The following is a 20,865-nucleotide window of genomic DNA, read 5'->3' on the forward strand; positions in this document are numbered from 1 at the left end:
GTATAATGTTTTTATTATTTAAAGCAAGGCAACACATAACACGTTATCTTCTGACCTAGCTTCTGTTTCTATCAATTCAATGAAGTCCAATTGAGCCATTACACCATTCTAGTTTTTGCTCTTTGGGATAATGGTGTAAATAATGTAAACATCACAACTGTACATTAGAAAGTAAAGTGTAAAAAGTTGCAAGAAAAAATATTTTTGGATTTCAAATTGACTTTGGAGTGCTGTACACTGCATCTCTCAGGGCTGATGTAGCTGGCCTCTCTGAGGTGTTGTTGTTGTCACTCTATGAAGAAAAAGAAACAGACATAACTTACTGTAACTACCCTCAGTGAAGTGCAAATGTTTGCCAGCATTATGCATTTATCGAGATATAAAAGTTGCACATGTTTAGTATCTGTCATGCTGTAATATAAGAATGCACATTTTGTACCTGTAATGGGATATTATGCCTCTTCAAATTATGGCCACTAGAGCATTTTAGCAGAACTTGCACCACCAAGTGGCAATGTCTATGAACATCATTGTGATATACCAGTATTGACAATAACCGTGATATTTAAACATGAAATATTCATATCATGTTAATACACATATGATAATATTGTGTAAATAATCCAGCGCCTCTTAAATAATTCTATATGTACAGTTATGGTCACAGACGCTCTCTCCACCTCCCTACACTTGTATTTTTAGTGTAATTTATTTGCCAAAAAAAGAGACAAAACACACAATGAACAAAGTTTATAATAATATAATTATTGTAAAATCTTTTGACCACGATATCCATGTAATGAAAATCTGATATCCTGACTGCCCTACTATGAGCATTATGCTACATTAGGAAGAGAAAAGCAGCTCACCAGTTTTGTATTCATAAGTGACGATACTGTCGGTTTCATCATAACCACCTTGCAAATCAGTGATGTTTGCTTTTGGTCTAAATGAATATACTGTATTACTCTCCCCAAACATCTAAATTATGTGACTGAAAAGTGTGACTTTCAGGTTCTGCCGGATAAATATGGAATAAACCTTTCTAACCTGACATGTTGTCACTACTACTGTATTGATTCCTTCATGTCAACACCTACTTGCTGCTCCACCACTCCAAAATCCTCCTTCTTATGCTTTTTATTTAAGTTTTGTCAATGTGTTGACTTAACAAGGATCTAGTGTGATATCTGAATTATGTATGCTACCTCATATATGTTTTCAATGTGCTGGAGGTGTTAGTTTCCCAGGCAGAGTTATCACTGCTGCTCAGACTGTTTTGAAAGATCCCTCAAAGAACTTTATTGCCAAATGTCCATGTGTCCTCAAGCAAGGCACTTAATCTGCAACTGTACCGGTGGAGCAGCTCAGAGGCAGTCAGAAGAGGACTGGACGTCCGGAGCAACTGACAGAATGAATATCTGAAACTAAGACTACAATCCAGAGCAATGATTGAAAAGATGATACATACTGGTTCTCACTCAAGTTTAATATTTGAGAAATAGGATTTCTTACCTCTTGGAAACACATTTCTCTAGAAAATGCAAAAAAAATATATAACCAGTGATTATTGATATCAGGAAGCTTCAATATTCCCTAATAAACAGGGATACTGGATGTAGCAGTCATTCTTTTACATTTTGCCACCAGAAACTAATGTAAACTGTCTTTAATTGAAAACAATGTGAAACCACACTGATATTCAGAGAACAGTATGTGTGAACACCCACATAAAAAACAGATTCTGACTTCATTAGACAAACAAATCAACATAGTTCTCACCAGTTCTTCTTTTGTTGCAGAAAAATGCAGAAACCAGCCAGACGGCGCCCACAGTTACTCCACAACCAACCGCAACTGCTACATACTTCAATATCCACGTTTTTGCTTTGCAACAATAGAAGTCACAAACAATTGTCAGTCTCACTTCTCACAGCATTAACATGAACTGTGCATAACTACAGTATTTCAACCACCAGCACCATTTGATGCAATAATAAGAATCTTTAGTAGGCTACCTGTCATTTCACCGGTAGATTCTGGATTCGTAGGAGTCATACTAGTATCTGTTTGTTGAAGGCACAAAAACATATTAACAGTGAAACTATATATAATCTTCCTTTGTACTGGGGGTACACATGTTAAGCAGCAAATTGTTATTTTACTTGAACAATGTGGGCTTACAGCTGCACAATAGGAAGGGTAACTTCACATTTAAGCACATGCATCTCTATCACACACTATCTGAGTAACCACTCAGCAACCATCAGCTTGGTATGTGCTTTGACAGAGATAATCACTTTTTATAAACATATTCAGTGTTTTACAATATTACTTTATATAGTGTGTATATAAACACCATGTGTATTATTGAAAAACAGAATAATTACCTGATGCTGGTTTCACTGATGTTAGGGAAGTAGAGATAAAACTACCAGTGCTACTTGGCGTACCAATAGTCCAACCTGGTGAATAAAGAAAAGTACATTTCAAAATACTGAATATACCGAAACACATTTAATTAACTAAAGTCACACTTAATATCTGTAATTTTGTTACCTGATGTTCGTTTTACAGGAGTTACCAGAGTGGAAGCATGAGGCCTCCTAATAGTCAGACCTGGCAAATAAAAAGACAAAGACCTTTTCAGATTTTCAAACTAATTAATATTGAGGTGCTATGTAATAATGTTCTGAACTGCTTCCTTAGTATAGAAGATGTCCTATCTGTGGTCATACTATATGTTGGCATCATCGGGGTCATGCTTGACTCTCTCCACAATATCTACAGTAAGAGAGGATGGATTTAAGATGATACATTTCCAGTGTGTACAAATAAATAAATATTTCTGAAGACAACTTCATGCGACAGCCTTATTGTTTGTGTATTTGTATTTTGCATGTTTAATTTGTGCAGTCCCAATAGAGTGCTGCACGAATGAGACCTAAAACCCAGATTTGAGTTATTTTTGCAATCAATGCTAACTTCCTGGTTGATAACTGTATTAATAAAGTCATAAAGTGCTGTGGGGATTTTTATCAGACTTCCAAAAATATCTATCACCTTTTCGTTTGTTAAATCAGTGTTTTTCTATTTGTTCTGCAGTTTGTAAAAACAAATTCATACCTGAAATATTACACCACACAACTTTTCTTGTGCTGATACTTTATCAAGACATAATATTATAATATCAGTATATGTGGAAAAACTCAGTCACTCACTGCGTATGGTGATGGAGGATGTGACACTGTGTGGAGATGGATCATTTTTCTCTCCACGCTTTACAATGTAAAAACACGTCAGTTTAACCTCAGCAGGTGAACTCTGATGTGCCAACAAAAGCAGCTCAGTCCCCGTCAGTTTGTGCAGACAAGAGAAGCCTCTGACAGTTCCTCCACTTAAAATGTAGAAAAAACACTGATACACAGGAACAGATGATGGAGTCTGACAGTTCAGTGTGACTGAGTCTGTCTCTGTGATCACCGGTGGATTCACTGTCAGTTTAGGTGGAAGAGGAGCTGAAAATCAAGCAAATGCCGGATTAAACAATTGAAAATGGAATTTTTAAAACGTAATTTCTGATGATGAATTTACAATGGCCAATGGAGGACCCGATCCCCATGTTAAGAGTCACTTTGTTGTGCTCATACTGTAGCAAGTTCTTAAAATATAAGTATATAGAAAGATTGCAGTTGGTATAAACACTGCTGCCAGGCTTTTAACACGTACTAAGAGAAGCGACCACATCACACCAATCCTTGCTGCCCTTCACTGGTTACCTGTGAGTTTTAGAATTGATTTTACTGCCTGTTTTTAAAGCCTTGAATGGTCTGGCTCCTGCCTATATCTTTGATTTACTGACTCCCTATGGGGTCCTATAGTTCCAAATGACAAACTTGTCAACAAAGGTGACCTCAGCTGTGGAACAAACTCAGTATCTTCCTTTAAATCTCTTCTTAAGACTCACTTTTATATTCTGGCTTTTTCTTAACTGATGGCGCATTTTTGTAACTATTTATATGATTTTATCTAGTTTAAATCTTGAGTTCTGGATGTTAATTACTTTTATCATGCTTTTATTGTAAATCAATTTGTAACCTTGTTTTGAAACGTGCTATATACTGTAAAGGAAGTTATTATTATTATAGCAGCAGTGTTCACTCACGTTGTATGGTGATGGAGGATGTGTCACTTTGAGGAGAATATTTTTTCTCTCCAAGCTCTACAGTGTAAGAGCATTTTACTTTAACCTCAGCAGGTGAACTCTGATGCGCAAACAAAAGCAGCTCAGTCCCCGTAATTGTCTGCAGACAAGAGAAGCGTCTGGTAGTTCCTCCTCTTAAAGTGTAGAAATAACACTGAGACACAGGAACAGATGATGCAGCCTGACAGTCCAGAGTGACTGTTTCTGTCTCTGTGATCACCGGTGGATTCACTGTCAGTTTAGGTGGAAGAAGAGCTGAAAATTTAAATATATGTTAGATTAAATAACTGAAAATTACATTTAATTATTCTGATGACAAATGTATTTGTTTGTTTTATCAGATACTTAACAGTTGCATTAAGATAAGATTCCTAATGAGCAAGTGTGATTTATTGTACAGCATAGAAAATAGACTAAAAGCACTATACAGCCAAACCATGTGTAAAAATTGTCAAATTCATTTCAGACTTTACTAAACTGTCCTGACTGTGATAACAGTTCACCTGGCCATGAAAACTAATATTAAACTCAGGTACTGACCTTCTGCTTTCATCTTGGAAAAGGAATCTGTTGGAGAATAAATCAATAAACCAATATATAGTAAATGTTGAATTGCTTTCAACCTGATGTAAAAGTTTAATAAAACATGATACCAATACATAATTAATCTTGCAAATAAAATACAATTACCTGTATTGGTGTATCTACTTACATTTACAATGAAAGAAACTGACAAGAGGTTAAACTTACATATGAGGACAGCTAACAGCAGGCGTCCGGCCATGATGAAGCTGAATAACGTGAATGTCCAAGAACCCTTTAAAGGCAACACTGGTGTGTCTGACTGTGGGAACTCATACAGAGAGCGTCATTTTGCAGAACACGTTCTCAGGAAAACCACAGCGAGCATCAGAAATGACACAGAAATACACCTGTACTTGACATTATCTGTATATTTAGATCACATCTTCAGTATTGGCTAGCTATGGTGAGTTGCATTTATATAGCGTCTTTCTAGTCTTACGACCACTCAAAGCGTTTTGACATGTGAGCATTCACCCATTCAGACACACATTCACATACTGATGGCAGAGGCTGCCATGCAAGGTGCCAACTTTGCCCATCAGGATCTAAATCATTCACACGACGATGGCAAAGCCTTCAGGGGGCAATTTGGGGTTAACCCTTGCTCAAGGACACTTCAACATGTGGACTGGAGGAGCCGGGGATCGAACCACCACCTACTTTACACTCTGAGCCACAGCCGCCCGAACTAGCCAGAGAAATTAAAGTTTGTTTATTCCTTCTGTTGCTTTCTTATTGTCTTATTGTTTTACTTGTTGCCTATTTCTAAACTGGCAGAACTAGTGCTGACTTGAGAAGCCAAACACCTTCAGTCAGTCTCAAGACAAAATACTTTAATACAGTAATTATTTAGTGTAGGTTTTTACTGTGTACACCAATACATACATTATTCAGATATGCACAGAGTAATGCATTCTGAAGAAGAAAACAACTGAGAAGATGGTAAAATAAGAAACTGAAGTTAGGGACCGTCTCAAAGGTGCACGCAAATGGGCCAAGGGGCTGTTCAGATTTTTGTCAATAGCTTTTGCATTTATTTTCTCATACACATATTAAAAAAACTTTATGTCCAATTGGATCTCCTCCCATTGCATGCACAATCTCTGTTTTGGAAAGCAAAATATGCAATAGGTCGTCAAAGGCCATTTTTTGTCAATAGCTTTCCCATTTTTTTAAATTGACATTTTCAGACCAACTTTACATTCATCTGGGCCTCCTCCAACCTCCAATTTTTAGAGACAATCATACAATATGGCCAAATACAATTCTGACTTCCACTAACCTCCCGCTCCATTTCCACTTTTAATTGCCACACAGACTATTAACAGTTACACAGGTAAAATAGCTGAGAGACAACAGAAAATGTTGACTTGCTTTATTCTGCCAGTTTTTCCTTGTTTTAAAGCAGAAGACATTTCAGAAGAGCTAAAGATGCATGAAGAAGATCTCAGAATGTTATATTCATATATCCAGCCATAACTTGTCAAGGTGACCACATAACTCTGAACCACATGCTTGAGAAAACTGATATACAGAAGTAGTAACATGTAAATGCGTGTACATTTATTTATAAAGTATGGTCGCAAAGTTCTCAGACAATATATCCAGTTACAAAAAATACAGAAAACACGTTATAAAACAAGACAAGAACTACAAACAGGAGTAAAGTGAATGTTTGTTTTAGTTATATACTGTATGAGTAAAACTAAATACATTTTCAATCTAAAAAAGGTAAATTGAAATGCAGTTTGGAACCCACGCTGTGATTTGTATATCATAAAACACAACTTGAAAATTGGATCTAACTGTTAAACTTGGAAAATGTTAGTAGAAGTTTGGTTTCATCTGACCGTTTGGTTGATCTGAGGAAGACATTACAGCTGTCTAACATTAGTCTAGATTATACCAGTCAACTTTAAACACAAGTTTTACATTACTAAGAGTTCTTCAGGCTTTCTCTATACAATATAAACAGTTTGTGCTTCAGTGTAGCTGCACTGTGCTGTACTCCATACCCTTCAGGGCTAATGCAGCAGGCTCCTCAGCGATGGTGGAGTACAAATGGTATATGTCCAACTGGGAAAAGAAAGAAATCAACTTTAGCATCTATTAATATATATATGACGAATCTATTTAATATTGTCCCTCTAGTCAGACTTACATTGTCATGTTGAGACTCCCGCCGCATTTTCACTTCCTTGGGACCTGCTTGTGAGAAAGACACACAAAGTAATGTGATTGTTTTCAACAAAGTTTGGCATTTTATTGCAAGGTTTGTATTTTAAATAATGTCATTCTCTGCATAAAAATAAAAGCCTTTAGTCCATCTGATTGGATTCAAGAATTTGATGGTCACGATATTGGCTAGCATTACACTTTCAAGTTAATCTCTTAACCAAAAAAAAATAAACCAGTTGCTAAGAGAACGGAAGGTTACATGTGTAGCCCAGGTTATTTCGCTCCACTCAACATAGTCCATATATACAGGTACTGACTCCCACGGGGCCAGCTGACATACTCTTTAAGACAGTTCACCCTGAACCCCCTACTGACCGCAATATCAACCTTGTTGTGTCTTCTTATTGATAGAATAAGAAACCAACAAGATAGGAAGATAGATTTGTGGTCTTTTTATTTACCTACAATAACATCGGTGTCCGATGTCCACACTGAATCTGTTTAAAATGCACTTTCTTTTATGTCATGTAAACAAACCACAAACCTATCAGCTGCGTGCTCGAGATCAGACTGGAAACGTAACCACTTAAAAGATGGATGATACTTGCTAACTTCCGACATTTGTACTTTTTAAACAGAAAACACACATTTATGTGATATATACTGGAAATAACATAAAATATAACCAGCAAGTAGGAAACTTTCATGCGATCTCCTGGTCACCTTATGTAGGTTTTTTGTAGTGAAATGAGAAGGTATCGTATAGATAACTCCTCATTTCAACTTCACGAATCAGCCGTTCCTCGTCAATTGCGGCGCTTTAAAAGTGAGCGACAGGAATAAATAGAAACAGGATGTCTGACAAAATCGGCTCAAAACAGCGTCACATTGCGCAGCGCAGGCAAAACAATCAAACTGATTTTGTCACTGACGGTCGCTCGCGTTGCATTCAGTTAGGGAACTTACTGAAACATAGTGTATTATGTAGACGACACACAGCATCCCAATGCTCTAGACTTCTCTGTGTTGTACAAATCACATTCCCTCTAGATTTTTTGGTGAACCCACAACCTTAAAGTTCAAACTGTGCCTATGGTGAGCCTCATCCAACTGGCCCCAGATGATCTGGTTCTCAGCAATTGTACCCCGCCACCACAAGTGATGTGTCTTAAAGCATAGCCCGTACATATGGACTATGTAGGTTGGAGAGAGTCTCCACACGATACAGAACAATTCTATACCATCTCTTCTCATACAATATTTCACGTGTGAAAAAGAGTTGGACCCAAACAAAGGAGGTTATTTTTGTCTCAGTGCGGTGGTGGTGGTCTCCCACACGGCACGCATGATTTGCTTTCAGCGTGAGATTTAGCTTGTGCATGTTTATTATTTGCTACTTGATGAGTTACACAATAGTTGTGTTAGTAGCTGTGAGCTACATGAACTCTGTTCACCCGAACAAATGTGGATCTGCATCAAACATTTCTTGGAAATTGCAAATAGAATTTAAGTATATGTGAGTGTGAGCCTAGGAAAACTGTGTGGCCAATCGTAACCAAAAGGTGTTAGTTCAGACAAAGCACTGAAGCTGCGCTGGCATTAGCTGACCAGCATCATGTGTTTCTTTCATGCTTTACCATCAGTGGCTCCATCACCAGCTGTTTAGCATCAGCACGGGCTGCACGGCCATTATAAGATGACACTTCTCACTGATATTCTGCTTACACAATTGCGCCAATGACTTTGCTGCTGAAGCTCCTTTCACCAACCTCCTCCTTATGAGCTATACTTCTGGTATTATTCCTGACTAAAATTGAATGCTGCTTGATGCTTTGGAGCTTCCTTTAAAGAGCACAACATTTTTGCTAAATCTAACTTATAACAATTTGCTATAAATGACCTATTCTTTGACCTTGTGCTTGTATTTTTTGAGTAGTTGTTTAACCCTCTCAAACTGAATAAATCTTAAAATGCAATAATTGTAAAAAATACAATTATAGAGCTTACATAAGTTTAATAAGCAGAGCATTTTTTTAAAAGAGAACAATATGTGTGAATACCCAGATAAAAAAAAAACAGATTTTGACTTCAGACAAACAGATCAACATAGTTCTCACCAGTTCTTCTTTTGTTGCAGAAACATGCAGAAACCAGCCAGACGACGCCCACAGTTACTCCACAACCAGCCGCAACTGCTACATACTTCAATATCCACGTTTTTGCTTTGCAACAATAGAAGTCACAAACAAGTGTCAGTCTCACTTCTCACAGCATTAACATGTACTGTGCATAACTAAAGTATTTCAACCACAAGCACCATTTGATGCAATAATAAGAATCTTTAGTAGGCTACCTGTCATTTCACCGGTAGATTCTGGATTCGTAGGAGTCATACTAGTACCTGTTTGTTGAAGGCACAAAAACATATTAACAGTAAAACTATATATAATCTTCCTTTGTACTGGGGGTACACATGTTAAGCAGCAAATTGTTATTTTACTTGAACAATGTGGGCTTACAGCTGCACAATAGGAAGGGTAACTTCACATTTAAGCACATGTATCTTTATCACACACTATCTGAGTAACCACTCAGCAACCATCAGCTTGATATGTGCTTTGACAGAGGCAATCACTTTTTATAAACATATTCAGTGTTTTACAATATTACTTTACATAGTGTGTATATACTGTAAACACTATGTGAATTGTTGAAAAAACAGAATAATTACCTGATGCTGGTTTCACTGATGTTAGGGAAGTAGAGATAAGACTACTAGTGCTACTTGACGTACCAACAGTCCAACCTGGTGAATAAACAAAAGTACATTTCAAAATACTGAATACACCAAAACACATATAATTAACTAAAGTCACAGTTAATATCTGTCATTTTGTTACCTGATGTTCGTTTTACAGGAGTTACCAGAGTAGAAGCAAGAGGCCTGCTAACAGTCAGACCTGGCAAATAAAAAGACAAAGACCTCTTCAAATTTCTAAACTACTTAATACTGAGGTGCTATGTAATAATGTTCTGGACTGCTTCCTTAATAGAGCTAAAGCTACCAGTGTCACTTGACGTATCAACAGTCCAACCTGGTGAATTTCAAAATAGTCATAATACTCAGAAACACATATTGTATGATCTGTGATTAATCAAAGTCACACTTAATATATCTGAAATGTTGTTACCTGATGTTACAGGAGTTACAGGAGCGGGAGCATGAGGTCTGCTAACAGTCAGACCTGCTGAATAAACAAACATCTTTTAACTTCAAAATAACAAATATAATAAGGGCTTTGTGATAATGTTCTGGATTTCTATTTAAATGAATAATGTCCTACCTGTGGTCATGGTAGATGTCGGCATAGTCTGCGTCATGCGGGACTCTTTTTCCACAATATCTACAATAAAGAAAGATGGACAATGATTGTGTGGACAACGGTGTGGGACAGCGTATTTGTGCAATTGCACATCACAAAACTAGAAACCAGACTACTTTTTTTATTACAGTTGTGGACATGTGTATATGCATAGGTATGTATGTTTTTGATGTGATGATTGGTGTGTCGACTTAAAGCAGCAGTGGGTAGAAATGGAGCAAATGTGATTTTAAAAAGTTATTTTTATAAAACGGTCACTATATCCTGACAGTAGTGCATGAGACAGGTAATCTGAAAAAAATCATATTCTTCTGTGTCCCCCGGTGTCCTCTAAAATCTTGCAGACTCCGGTGCGTCTGCAAAATTTCACAGAACGGAGGAAAACAACCAATCACAGCCGAGCTGGAGCCTGCCGTCTCTGAGCAGCTGTCAATCACTCGCGAACTCTGATCAAACGGTCAAACTAGGCAGCGCTGATCAAATATGAACCAATATTCTGTTACTCTAATGCCTATTTCTCTCCTCAAATGTTTTCAGAAACATCTTGTAGTGTACTGTTTAGTTGTAAAATGAGAAAGTTTGTGACCCGTCAGCCATGTTGAGATCTCTTGAGGGAATACCAAGCACCGCCCACCAGCCGGAGCACAGCCAATAGGAACGCTCTCTCTCTGAAATGACCTGTGATTGGTCAAAGTCTCCTGTCACGAACTAAATTTTCTAAAGCCTGAAAACAGAGCCATGAGGAGGTGCAGAAGTCTAGTTTTCTCTCAGAACGCTTGAATTACAATATGCTGAAAGGTTATTATGGAATTTTTGCCCAATGATGCCAAAAACGTTCTGCCTACTGAAAATTTAAATCTCAAAATCGTATATGATTTTATTATGGACCTTGTATGTGTGACCACAAAATGTCACAGTTGAACATTTCAAATGACATTCAATTGAATACAGACACAAACATGGAGTTGTTCTATGGTCTACAGTCAGAATTCACAAATCTATGTGTTGTAGTTTGTGTATCCGTGTGTTCTCTGACTCACCAGTCAAGCTGTATCCATCACTACGAGGAGACAAAGAGTTTGGTTCACTTCCCAAACTGTAGTCACAGCTGGCATCGCTTTGTTGAACTACACGTAGACGTCTCAGCAAGTCATCAATTGTGACATAAAACTGGCAGAACCACTGATTGTTTGAGCTCCTTTTCCTCTTTATGGTTGTTGTTGTAACTGGATCACTTGCTTCTCCAAAGTACAGGTTACAGCTCGTATCATGATTAGCAGATCCAGGCAGAGTGCAAGCAAAGAGAACCTGGTCACCTTGAAAATGTGTAAGACTCATCTGTGGTTTTTGAACTACAAAAAGATGAATGAAAAATCATTAAATACAAAAAATATTTTATAATATCAAGCACACTTTAAGATGAGTCTGTGATTTCAAACAGTGCTGATGTTTACAGATGTCTGTCATACAACACCACACACATCATGTTTAACAACTAAAATGACAATCTGTTCTATAATTCTGATGTGTTTTTGTAATGTATTATACAATAATGTATACTCAAATATATCATTTGATTGCATCAAAAAACAATTTATCAAACTAACAAAAAGCAGAACTTTGCCCACATGTGTCATTTTAATGGACGGTTGCTAAATCAGTGTTTTTCTATTTGATTTGTAGTTTGTAACCACTAAAAACAAATTCACATCTAAAAAATTATACCACACCATTTTCTTGTGCTGATCTTGACTTGTCTTGACTTTATCAAGACATAATAATATCAGTAGAAGTAAGAAACAGTCACTCACTGCGTATGGTGATGGAGGATGTGTCACTGTGTGGAGACGGATACATTTTCTCTCCAAGCTTTACAGTGTAAAAACACGTCACTTCAACCTCAGCAGATGAACTCTGACGTGCCAACGAAAGCAGCTTAGTTCCCGTCAGTGTCTGACGACATGAAAAGCTATTGACAGTTCCTCCACCTAAAGTGTAGAAATTACACTGATACACAGGAACAGATGATGGCGTCTGACAGATCAGTGTGACTGAGTCTGTCTCGTTGATCACCGGTGGATTCACTGTCAGTTTAGGTGGAAGAGATGCTGAAAATATAAGTATATGTTGGATTAAAAAACTGAAAATTGCATTAATACTTCTGATGATAAATGTATAATGGCAGAGGATGCCCATTCTAAATCTTCTATCTCTTCTTCTTCTGAAAGACACAAACCAAATGTGCTCATACTGTAGCAACAGTGTTCACTCACGTCGAATGATGATGGAGGACGCATCACTGTCAGGAGATGAAGTTATTACAAGGTAAAAACACGTCACTTTAACCTCAGCAGGTGAACTCTGATTTACCAGCAAAAGCAGCTCAGTTCCCGTCAGTGTCTGAAGACAAGGGAAGCTTTTGCCAGGTCCTCCTCTTACAACACGAAAATAACACGGAGACACATTAACAGATGATGGAGTCTGACAGTCCAGAGTGACTGTTTCTGTCTCCCAGATCACCGGTGGATTCACTGTCAGTTTAGGTTGAAGAAGAGCTGAAAATATAAATATATGTTAGATTACATAACTGGAAATTACATTTAGTTATTCTGATGATAAATGTTTTTGTTTGTTTTGTCAGATACTTCACAGTTGCATTAAGATAAGAAAATTCCTAATGAGCAAGTGTGATATTGTACAGCATAGAAAATAGAGTTAAAGTACTATACAGCCAAACTATGTGTAAAAATTGTCAAATTAATTGCAGACTTTACTAAACTGTCCTGACTGTGATAACAGTTCACTTGGCCATGAAAACTAATATTAAACTCAGATACTGACCTTCTGCTTTCATCTTGGAAAAGGAATCTGTTGGAGAATAAATCATTAAAATCAATAAACCAATAAATAGTAATGTATAATGTTAATGTTGTATTACTTTCAACCTGATATAAAAGATGATGATACCAATATAAATCTTGCACTTGCAAATAAAATACAATTACCTGTATTGGTGCATCTACTTACATTTACTATGAAAGAAACTGACAAGAGGTTTAACTTACACATGAGGACGAGTAACAGCAGGCGTCCGGCCATGATGAAGCTGAATAACATGAATGTCCAAGAACCCTTTAAAGGCAACACTTCTGTGTCTGACTGTGTGAACTTTTACAGAGAGTGTCATTTTGCAGAACACGTTCTCAGGAAAACCACAGTGAGCATCATAGATGAATCACAATGACAGACAGGCCACAGAAACACACTTGCACTTTGCAGCAGTTAAGCCCCAGTATGTGTGATAATGTATATTTAGATCACATCTAACACTGTTTTGGCTCTCTGGTTTAGAAAAATAAAAGTTTTTGCAGTTGCTTTCTTATTGTTTTTCTTATTGTTTTTTTACTTGTTGTTTTTTCTAAACTGGCAGGACTATTGCTGAAATGGAAATTGAAACCAAACAACATGCAGGTTTTTACTAAAAGAGATTTTTTAAACACCCGTGCATACTTGGGGTGTAAACAAATACAAATACATTAGCAGATATGTAAAGATACTGTGCTCTTAAGAGATACGAGCAACATCTGATCATTGTTACTGTAATATCAGACGTCCTGTGCTCAACTTGACAGGGGATAGTAAAATGAGGAACTGAAGTTAGGGACCGTCTCAAAAGTGTATGCAAATGAACCCAGGGAGCTTTTCAGATTCTTGCCAATAGCTTTTCTTTCTTTTTTCAGAAATATTTCGAACAAACCTTTTTTTTTATTTGGACCTCCTCTCATTGCATGCACAATCTCTTTTTTGAAAGAAAATATGCAATAAGGCGTCAAGGGCATATTATGAATCAACTTCACATTCATCTGGACCCCCTACAATTTACACAACCTCCTATTTTTAAAGGAACAGTATGTAACATGTAGGGGGATCTGTCTGTCTGGCTTCACTTCTCAGACCTGGAGGTAGCCCACTGGGTAGGACTAAAGAAGGAAGCTGATGCTATTCTATGGCAACAGCATACAGAGGAATGCTTACCCCTCTTACACCAGGTTCACATCAGTAATGGAAGTGCCGCAATTTTTGGAGAAGTGCAGCCCCGTGTCCTTTCGGTTCCCCTGTTAATCAATTGAGCTGTTCACAAAAGCACACACCGCGCCACGGAGCTCTGCAGCCGGCTTGCGATCTTCAGCACTAGTTTCAGCATCTGGTCTATTTTATCCACGTGCCGCAAGCGAATCTGGCAAGAAAACACACTGATAATCTACTATAAATGGTATAAATTATATATTATAAGAGATATAAATGATCTGATTCTGATAAGATGATAAAAAATATGCATCCCACGAACACCTTTGACTTCCCTCCTCTCTCTCTCTGCTGTTCTCCTGGAGTTTTAATTTCTCCGATTCCCTCCCCCAATCAAATTTCGAAATCTATCCATTATATTTATATAAACAGTCTAGTGTCACTGCCGTTTGTGATCGTGGGTTTTAAATTACATACTTATTCCATATATTTGTCAGTTGTGTCTAAACAGAGAGCGAGAGAGACGAGCACACACACTACACACACACAAGAGAGAGAGATAGCTCTATAGTGAACAGCTGAGGAGAAGAATCGCTTGTTGACCGGCACGAATAAATGTGCTGGTGCGAACAGCCCGCTCGTGCGACAATTAACATTGCGTGGCGCTTCCATTCCTGATGTGAACCCGATGCTAGACTTGAATCTGTAAAGATTTAGTTTTGCTACACTATAAACGTCACACTATTAACGTCCTCCACCTTCTCAAAATAATAATATTAAGAACTAAATAATAAGCAGCTGAGACTTTCATCCTACAAAATACAGTATAAATCATAAATAAATATGACTCAACCCTCCACTGGAAGTCAGTGAAGTTGTAGGACACCTCTCACCAGTTTGTGCTTCTTGGAGTTTGTGTTTCAATGTTTGTGTCAGGGTCTCGTTTCACAAACAAACAGCAATCCCCAGTCAGAGTTCAGCCTTAGCTTTATTGATCCAAACAAGATAAACTATGACCTTACATGTAAAATCAGATCCATAATGTATTTAAATGATCAACTAACATGTCCTGTTTCTGTCAGAATAACTTAATCATCTGCATAAAGAAACAAAGACTGAGGAGGCCCAGGACAACGTCTTGTGGGACTCCTAAAGTAATAGGCAAAGGCCCCGAGAGGTACCCCCTAACCTCAACCTGCTGGTCCCTCTCTGACAGATAAAAAGCCACCCATCTGATAACTATTTCATTCATGCCAGTTGCTTTTAGTCGATTGTGTCAAAGGCCTTTTGCAGGTCAACATGGGACCACACATATCATCGATTTCTCAAGGTATTAAAGGCAAGTTTAAAAATGTATTTAAAAAAATTACACATGGTTAGCAGTTCTTTAGGCTGTCTGCTTTCTGTTTCTTTATACAGTATAAAAAGGTTTGTGTTTCAATGTGTCTGCAGAGTGCTGTACACCATGTCCTTCAGGGCTGATGGAGGTGGCTCCTCAGAGATAGTGGAGTACACGTGGTATATGTCAGACTAGAGAAGAAAGAAGCCAACTGTAAGAGCCCTTTAAATCTATAGCATAGATCTATATTGCAAACATATTCAACACTGTGCCTCATGTCTCACTTACATCCTCATTTTGAGGTTCTTTCCCCTTCAGTTTCTCAGAACCTGAGAGAAAGAACAACACACTAAGATGACTGTCAAGTTTGGCATTTTATTGCACCGTCATTGTGCTCTAAATTTAGACATAAGTCTTCAGTGATTAAATATCTGCCTGTATCACAAGCCAGTAAAAATATTATGGAAACAAAAGCCCCTTTTTGTACGGAAGCCCTAAACAGACATGATTAAAACATTTTTTTAATGCCGTTATCTCGAGATCACGGGTTGATTAGGTTGTTATCTCGAGAAAACAAGATAATTAACACGTTATCACAAGAAAACAAAAGGTTGTTTTCTTTTATTACTTATAATGTTTGGGTCAAATCAGCTGACAGTAAGTCCATTCAAACGGCCCAGATCGAGCTGACAAAACGGATGTATGCATCAATGGCTGACAGTGATGGACTTGGTAAAGTTAGTGGAAGGATTTTGTGTCTGTAGTCATAGATGTCAACTCAAATGTATCAGTCATTGTTAGGAATTATTCATTTACATTTTTTCCAGCAACCAAAAATCAAAAGATAAAGACATTTCCCTCAAAATGTTGTGGTATTTTCTTTGTAATTTATAATTGACACAGCACAGGTAACATGTTTTATACTTGTGGTGAATATAATCCAATGGATCTCATTTCCATATATTTGTACCCTTATTTTGAAAACCGAACGTAGTCACACGTGTATCTTTCAACAAACTTCACCAAGTCCATCACTGTCAGCCATGCCGTTTGAATGCATTTACCATGATGTGACCCAAACATTTTAAGAAATAAAAGAAAACAACCTTTTGTTTTCTCATAATAATGAGTTAATTATCTTGTTATCTCGAGAAAATGTCATTTTTAAAAAATGTTTTAATCATGCCCGTTTAGGGCTACCATATTTTGGGACACGTGCTGGTGATACACTAAAATGAGTTAGGGTTGTTGTTGTGGTGCTTATTCAATTATATAGTTATAAAAGCATATAAATCTAACTATATTATTCATACTATAGTACACACCTTCTGGTATATTTTTAAAAAGACATTTTCTCAATAAGTAATGTTGCAAATAAATTGAGAATATTTTTACATTATTTCTATTACAGCATAAAACCTGTTTTCCACCCTGTACAAGAACTACATTCATGTAGGTGTAAAGCGAAAAGCAGCTCACCAGTAGGACAGTCAGCAGCAGGTACCGAGGTGATCACACTGTAGGCTTCAGCATTACCTGCAGGTAACTAAAAGGAAGGAAGTGAGAGGAATTCATGAATAACTTTTCACCTTGAGGAGCCTTGCTATTCAAATGTTTGATTATTTTAGGTGATGTGAATGTTACATCTGAGAAACAAGGTTTTTAAGTTACCGATTCTCTGTGGTTAAGAGTTCTCATGCACATTAAGTCATCTGCAACAGGATGTAAAACACACCTCAGTACACTAGAAGACCAAAATATAAATGCAATATACTGCTGTATATATGAGTAACACAATGTAAATGAGTACATTACCGGTTACACTGGCTTGTGTCCTACACAGAAATACAAGGAAAAGGAAAGGTTTTAATAGAGTGAGTCCTCGTTATACAAGAAACAGAATACACTGTAAACAGAATATCCAGAGGGATATATTTCTTTCTCCAAACACCTCTGAGACCACTGACCTCTACTTTAAAGCCCAGGGTTTAACAGGGAAAATGGTGTGGATGAATGAATTCTCTACACTGATTCAACAACTAATGTCCTGCTGCTGCTACTTGCTGTGAATAAGCTGAACAGTTGTGATAGATAACACCTCACTGCTAACTCAGCTTTTGCTGAAAAAGTAAAACAAAAGTTTAGTTACCTCTTGTTGGAACATCTTTCTGAAAAATGCAAAAACAAAAAAAGAGAGAGAAGCATGGCGTTAGTTCAGGCAGAGCACTGAAGTTGTGCTCGTATTGGCTGATTGGGTTCAGCTGTTTCTGATTTGCTTCACAAGTATTGGCTCATTCACAGTTGAGTGACTAGTAACGTCCAATCATATTAATGCTGGTGTACAGCGCACACATTACAAAGTGACACTTATCATCATCACTGCTGATTTGCTCATGTCAACACCTTTGGCTGCCACAGCTCCCTCCACCACCCCAACCTCCGACTTATTTAATATTGTTGATTTAACTAAGATTTATGTTCACGTATGTGTCTAATAAGTGGCATTAGCTCGCTCAGCCTGGTCTGCTGCTCAGATTCTTTGAGAAAAATACATTCAAGCTTTACTGGACACATAAATCAAGTTCTCACCCGTACATCTTTTGGTACAGAAAAGGGCCAGTCCCAGTAAGATCACACCTCCAAAACAAGCTGCACCTATCACCAACATCCATGTCCATGTTTCTGTTTTGGAAACCACAAACAAGTGTCAGTTTAACTTTGAACACAAAAGCAGGAAGACCGTGTACCTACTGAATGTCTTCCAGTGCATGGCACACCAAATATAAAAATGAAGGACAATGTATTGCTTTGCAACTGATACGAATTTAACATGTAAATAAAGTTGTGAACAAAATGAATCACTGAATTCAGGATCTTAATCACAACAGGTTGCTTCACTGTGACACAGTAGAGCAATACATACTGCTCAAACCCAGCAGAAACATATAATACAGTATGTGTCCACAAGGTGGTAACAATTTCTAACATCAAAATATTAAATGTTTGTTAACATTTTGTTCATATTTTTGCAAAAAGGACATGTTTGCATTGCTCAAACTAACTTAGCTTACTCAGAAAAATACTTTACTAAAGTGAATTGCATCTCATTTTTCATATTAATTAAATGCAGAAGTCTATCTGTAAGTAATGACGTGCTTTTTGCTGGGTTTAATGGGGTTACAGGGAAGAAACTAGCTTTAGTGTTAGACTTATGAAGTGTCTGTCCTACAGTAATAAATGAATAAAAAACATTCACAGCAATACATCTTAGCATTTATGCTCATCTGTAATATTGGTTTCTGATTCCAGATCCATAGGAGTTTCAACTGTGAAAATATTAAAAAATATATATTAAAGTAAATATTAAAATGACATATTTCAACATTTTGTTTCTAAATAAATCTTTGCTGCACCTCTCGCTTCCTCATTTCCTGTCATTTTTCCTCTATCAATATTGAATAAAGGCATAAAATGCCCCAAAAAAACTATTTTACAAAGTCAGTGTGAATCATTGAGAAACGGAGTATTTGTGTCACCTGATGCTGGTTTCACTGAAGTTATGAAAGCAGAGACAGAACTACCCGAGTCACTTGATGTACCAACAGCATGACCTAGGGAATGAAGAAAAGTACTTTTCAAAATAGTCATAATACTCAGAAACACAGATTGATTTGTGATTATTTAAAGTCACACTTTATCTGTAATTTTTTTACCTGTTTGTTTTATAGGTGTTACAGGAGTGGAAGCATGGGACTTGCTAACAGTCAGACCTGGTGAATAAAAAAAAAATATTAAACTTTCAAAATTATGTGATAATGTTCTGGATTTCTATTTAAATGTATAACATGTCCTACCTGTGGTCGTAGTAGATGTCGGCTTAGTCTGCGTCATGCGTGACTCTTCTTCATCTACAACAAAAGAAGATGGATTTGTATCTGTCAGCTTCCTGTGTGGACAACTGTGTGGGACGGGGCATTTGTGCAAGGCGGGCAGCAACAGAAGAAAAACATAATTTGTGATTAATTAACGTCACATATGATACATCTATTATTTTGTTACCTGATGCTGGTTTCTGGAGAGTTACAAAGGTGGGAGCACCAGGCCTTTCAGTAGTCAAATCTGGTGAATAAATACACAAAGAAATTAAAAAATCCTTTATAGAAGTGATATGTAATAATGTTCTGGATTACTATTTAGATGTATAACATGTACCTGTGGTCATAGCAAATGCTGATTTTGTGGAGGCCATGCTTGATTCTCTTTCCACAACATCTCCAGGGGACGGATTTGTGTCTGTCAATTTTATGTGGGTACAAATTAACATTTGTCCTATTTCTCTTATTTGTACAATGTCTTAAAGGGACAGTGCGTAGGATTTGGTGGCATCTAGTGGTGTGGCTGCAGATTGCAACCAACTAAATCCCCCTCCACTTACTCCTCCCTTTCCAGGACTGCTGTAACTTGAGCAGTCGAGTGGAAAACCATTGTAATGCTGTTAGCCTTCATAGCCATAGCCATCATAACACTACTTTAGGAGCAACGCATGTCAGACGGCAGCTGGCAGTACCACGGTTTAGCACTCTGCGGCTCACGTTACCGCAGTTTCACAAGTGTGTTGGAGAACTAAGGTGGCCTTCAGGTAATGTAGAAACGCGAAAGGCTCTCTCTAGAGCCAGTGTTTGGTTTGTCCTTTCTGGGCTACTGTAGAAACATGGCGGAGCAACAAGGCGAACTCCATGAATAGTTATGAATATTATATTCCATTTCTGTTAATAGATCCTCCAAAATGTTACACACTTTTCCTTTACGTACAAAATGTTTACACATCTGAGCATGTAGTGGCATGGCTCTAGGGATGGCAATTTCTATTGGACACTCGGTCACCACTTATATCCAAAGTTAGCATAGCTAAATTTGACTCAGCTGGTGCTAGCGTTCACATTAATCATAACCTTATTGATTAGCTTATATTGTAAAACTTAGCCAAAACATTTGACCTCAGTTTCAGCTACAGGAAACTGAGCAGCTCCAGACTATATTTCTGTCTGCTTTGGTTCAGGAGAAACACAGGTAATGCTGCCACTGATGTGTTGATTAGTTGTATATTTAAAGACGTCCATGCTGTTATAGAGGGCATCAGCGCTGTAACC

General features: G+C 37.4%; 2 protein-coding genes and 2 long non-coding RNA genes across 6 annotated transcripts in view; all 4 read right to left on the reverse strand.

Moving 5' to 3' along the window:
• LOC119494335 (flocculation protein FLO11-like) overlaps positions 1 to 20,865 on the reverse strand; it is a 75,149-nt gene continuing 54,284 nt past the window's right edge. The window contains exons 12-13 of the mRNA XM_037780172.1: positions 870 to 946; positions 1 to 292 (exon numbers count right to left, since the gene is read on the reverse strand). Of these exons, the coding sequence (XP_037636100.1) occupies positions 288 to 292; positions 870 to 946 (82 nt within the window). The 3' untranslated portion in view covers positions 1 to 287. The remainder of the gene's footprint in view (positions 293 to 869; positions 947 to 20,865) is intronic.
• On the reverse strand, positions 1,544 to 14,009 carry LOC119494362. Of its 3 annotated transcripts, none has more exons than XM_037780192.1 (11): positions 13,416 to 14,009; positions 13,192 to 13,218; positions 12,624 to 12,905; positions 12,162 to 12,458; positions 11,391 to 11,702; positions 10,312 to 10,371; positions 10,159 to 10,212; positions 9,868 to 9,927; positions 2,391 to 2,465; positions 2,019 to 2,066; positions 1,549 to 1,887 (listed from the first exon to the last, which is right to left on the reverse strand). In XM_037780192.1, the coding sequence occupies exons 1-11, from the start codon at positions 13,465 to 13,467 to the stop codon at positions 1,754 to 1,756; spliced, it is 1,401 nt and encodes a 466-aa protein (XP_037636120.1). In that variant the 5' UTR covers positions 13,468 to 14,009; the 3' UTR covers positions 1,549 to 1,753. The 3 variants fall into 3 exon arrangements, with proteins under 3 accessions (XP_037636131.1, XP_037636120.1, XP_037636111.1); XM_037780183.1 differs by having other exon boundaries at positions 1,550 to 1,887; positions 10,159 to 10,215; XM_037780203.1 differs by lacking the exon at positions 2,019 to 2,066 and having other exon boundaries at positions 1,544 to 1,887; positions 10,159 to 10,215.
• LOC119494417 lies at positions 4,358 to 5,100 on the reverse strand. Its single transcript, XR_005208209.1, has 3 exons — positions 4,955 to 5,100; positions 4,745 to 4,771; positions 4,358 to 4,459 (listed from the first exon to the last, which is right to left on the reverse strand). It is a non-coding gene; the product is annotated as an uncharacterized LOC119494417 (long non-coding RNA).
• Positions 18,999 to 19,488, reverse strand: LOC119494430. The gene is made up of 3 exons (XR_005208214.1): positions 19,429 to 19,488; positions 19,252 to 19,326; positions 18,999 to 19,014 (listed from the first exon to the last, which is right to left on the reverse strand). It is a non-coding gene; the product is annotated as an uncharacterized LOC119494430 (long non-coding RNA).

This window comes from Sebastes umbrosus, chromosome 1, assembly GCF_015220745.1.
Source record: "Sebastes umbrosus isolate fSebUmb1 chromosome 1, fSebUmb1.pri, whole genome shotgun sequence".
NCBI lineage: Eukaryota > Metazoa > Chordata > Actinopteri > Perciformes > Sebastidae > Sebastes > Sebastes umbrosus.

Excerpts from the sequence above, each read along its gene's own strand:
- LOC119494362 (XM_037780183.1), bottom strand. The coding sequence starts at position 13,467 with ATGTTATTCAGCTTCATCATGGCCGGACGCCTGCTGTTACTCGTCCTC. Across the intron at positions 10,372-11,390 it reads TGATGGATACAGCTTGACTG|ATATTGTGGAAAAAGAGTCC; the intron begins GTGAGTCAGAGA and ends TCTTTATTGTAG. Across the intron at positions 1,888-2,018 it reads ATCTACCGGTGAAATGACAG|CAAAAACGTGGATATTGAAG; the intron begins GTAGCCTACTAA and ends ATTGTTGCAAAG.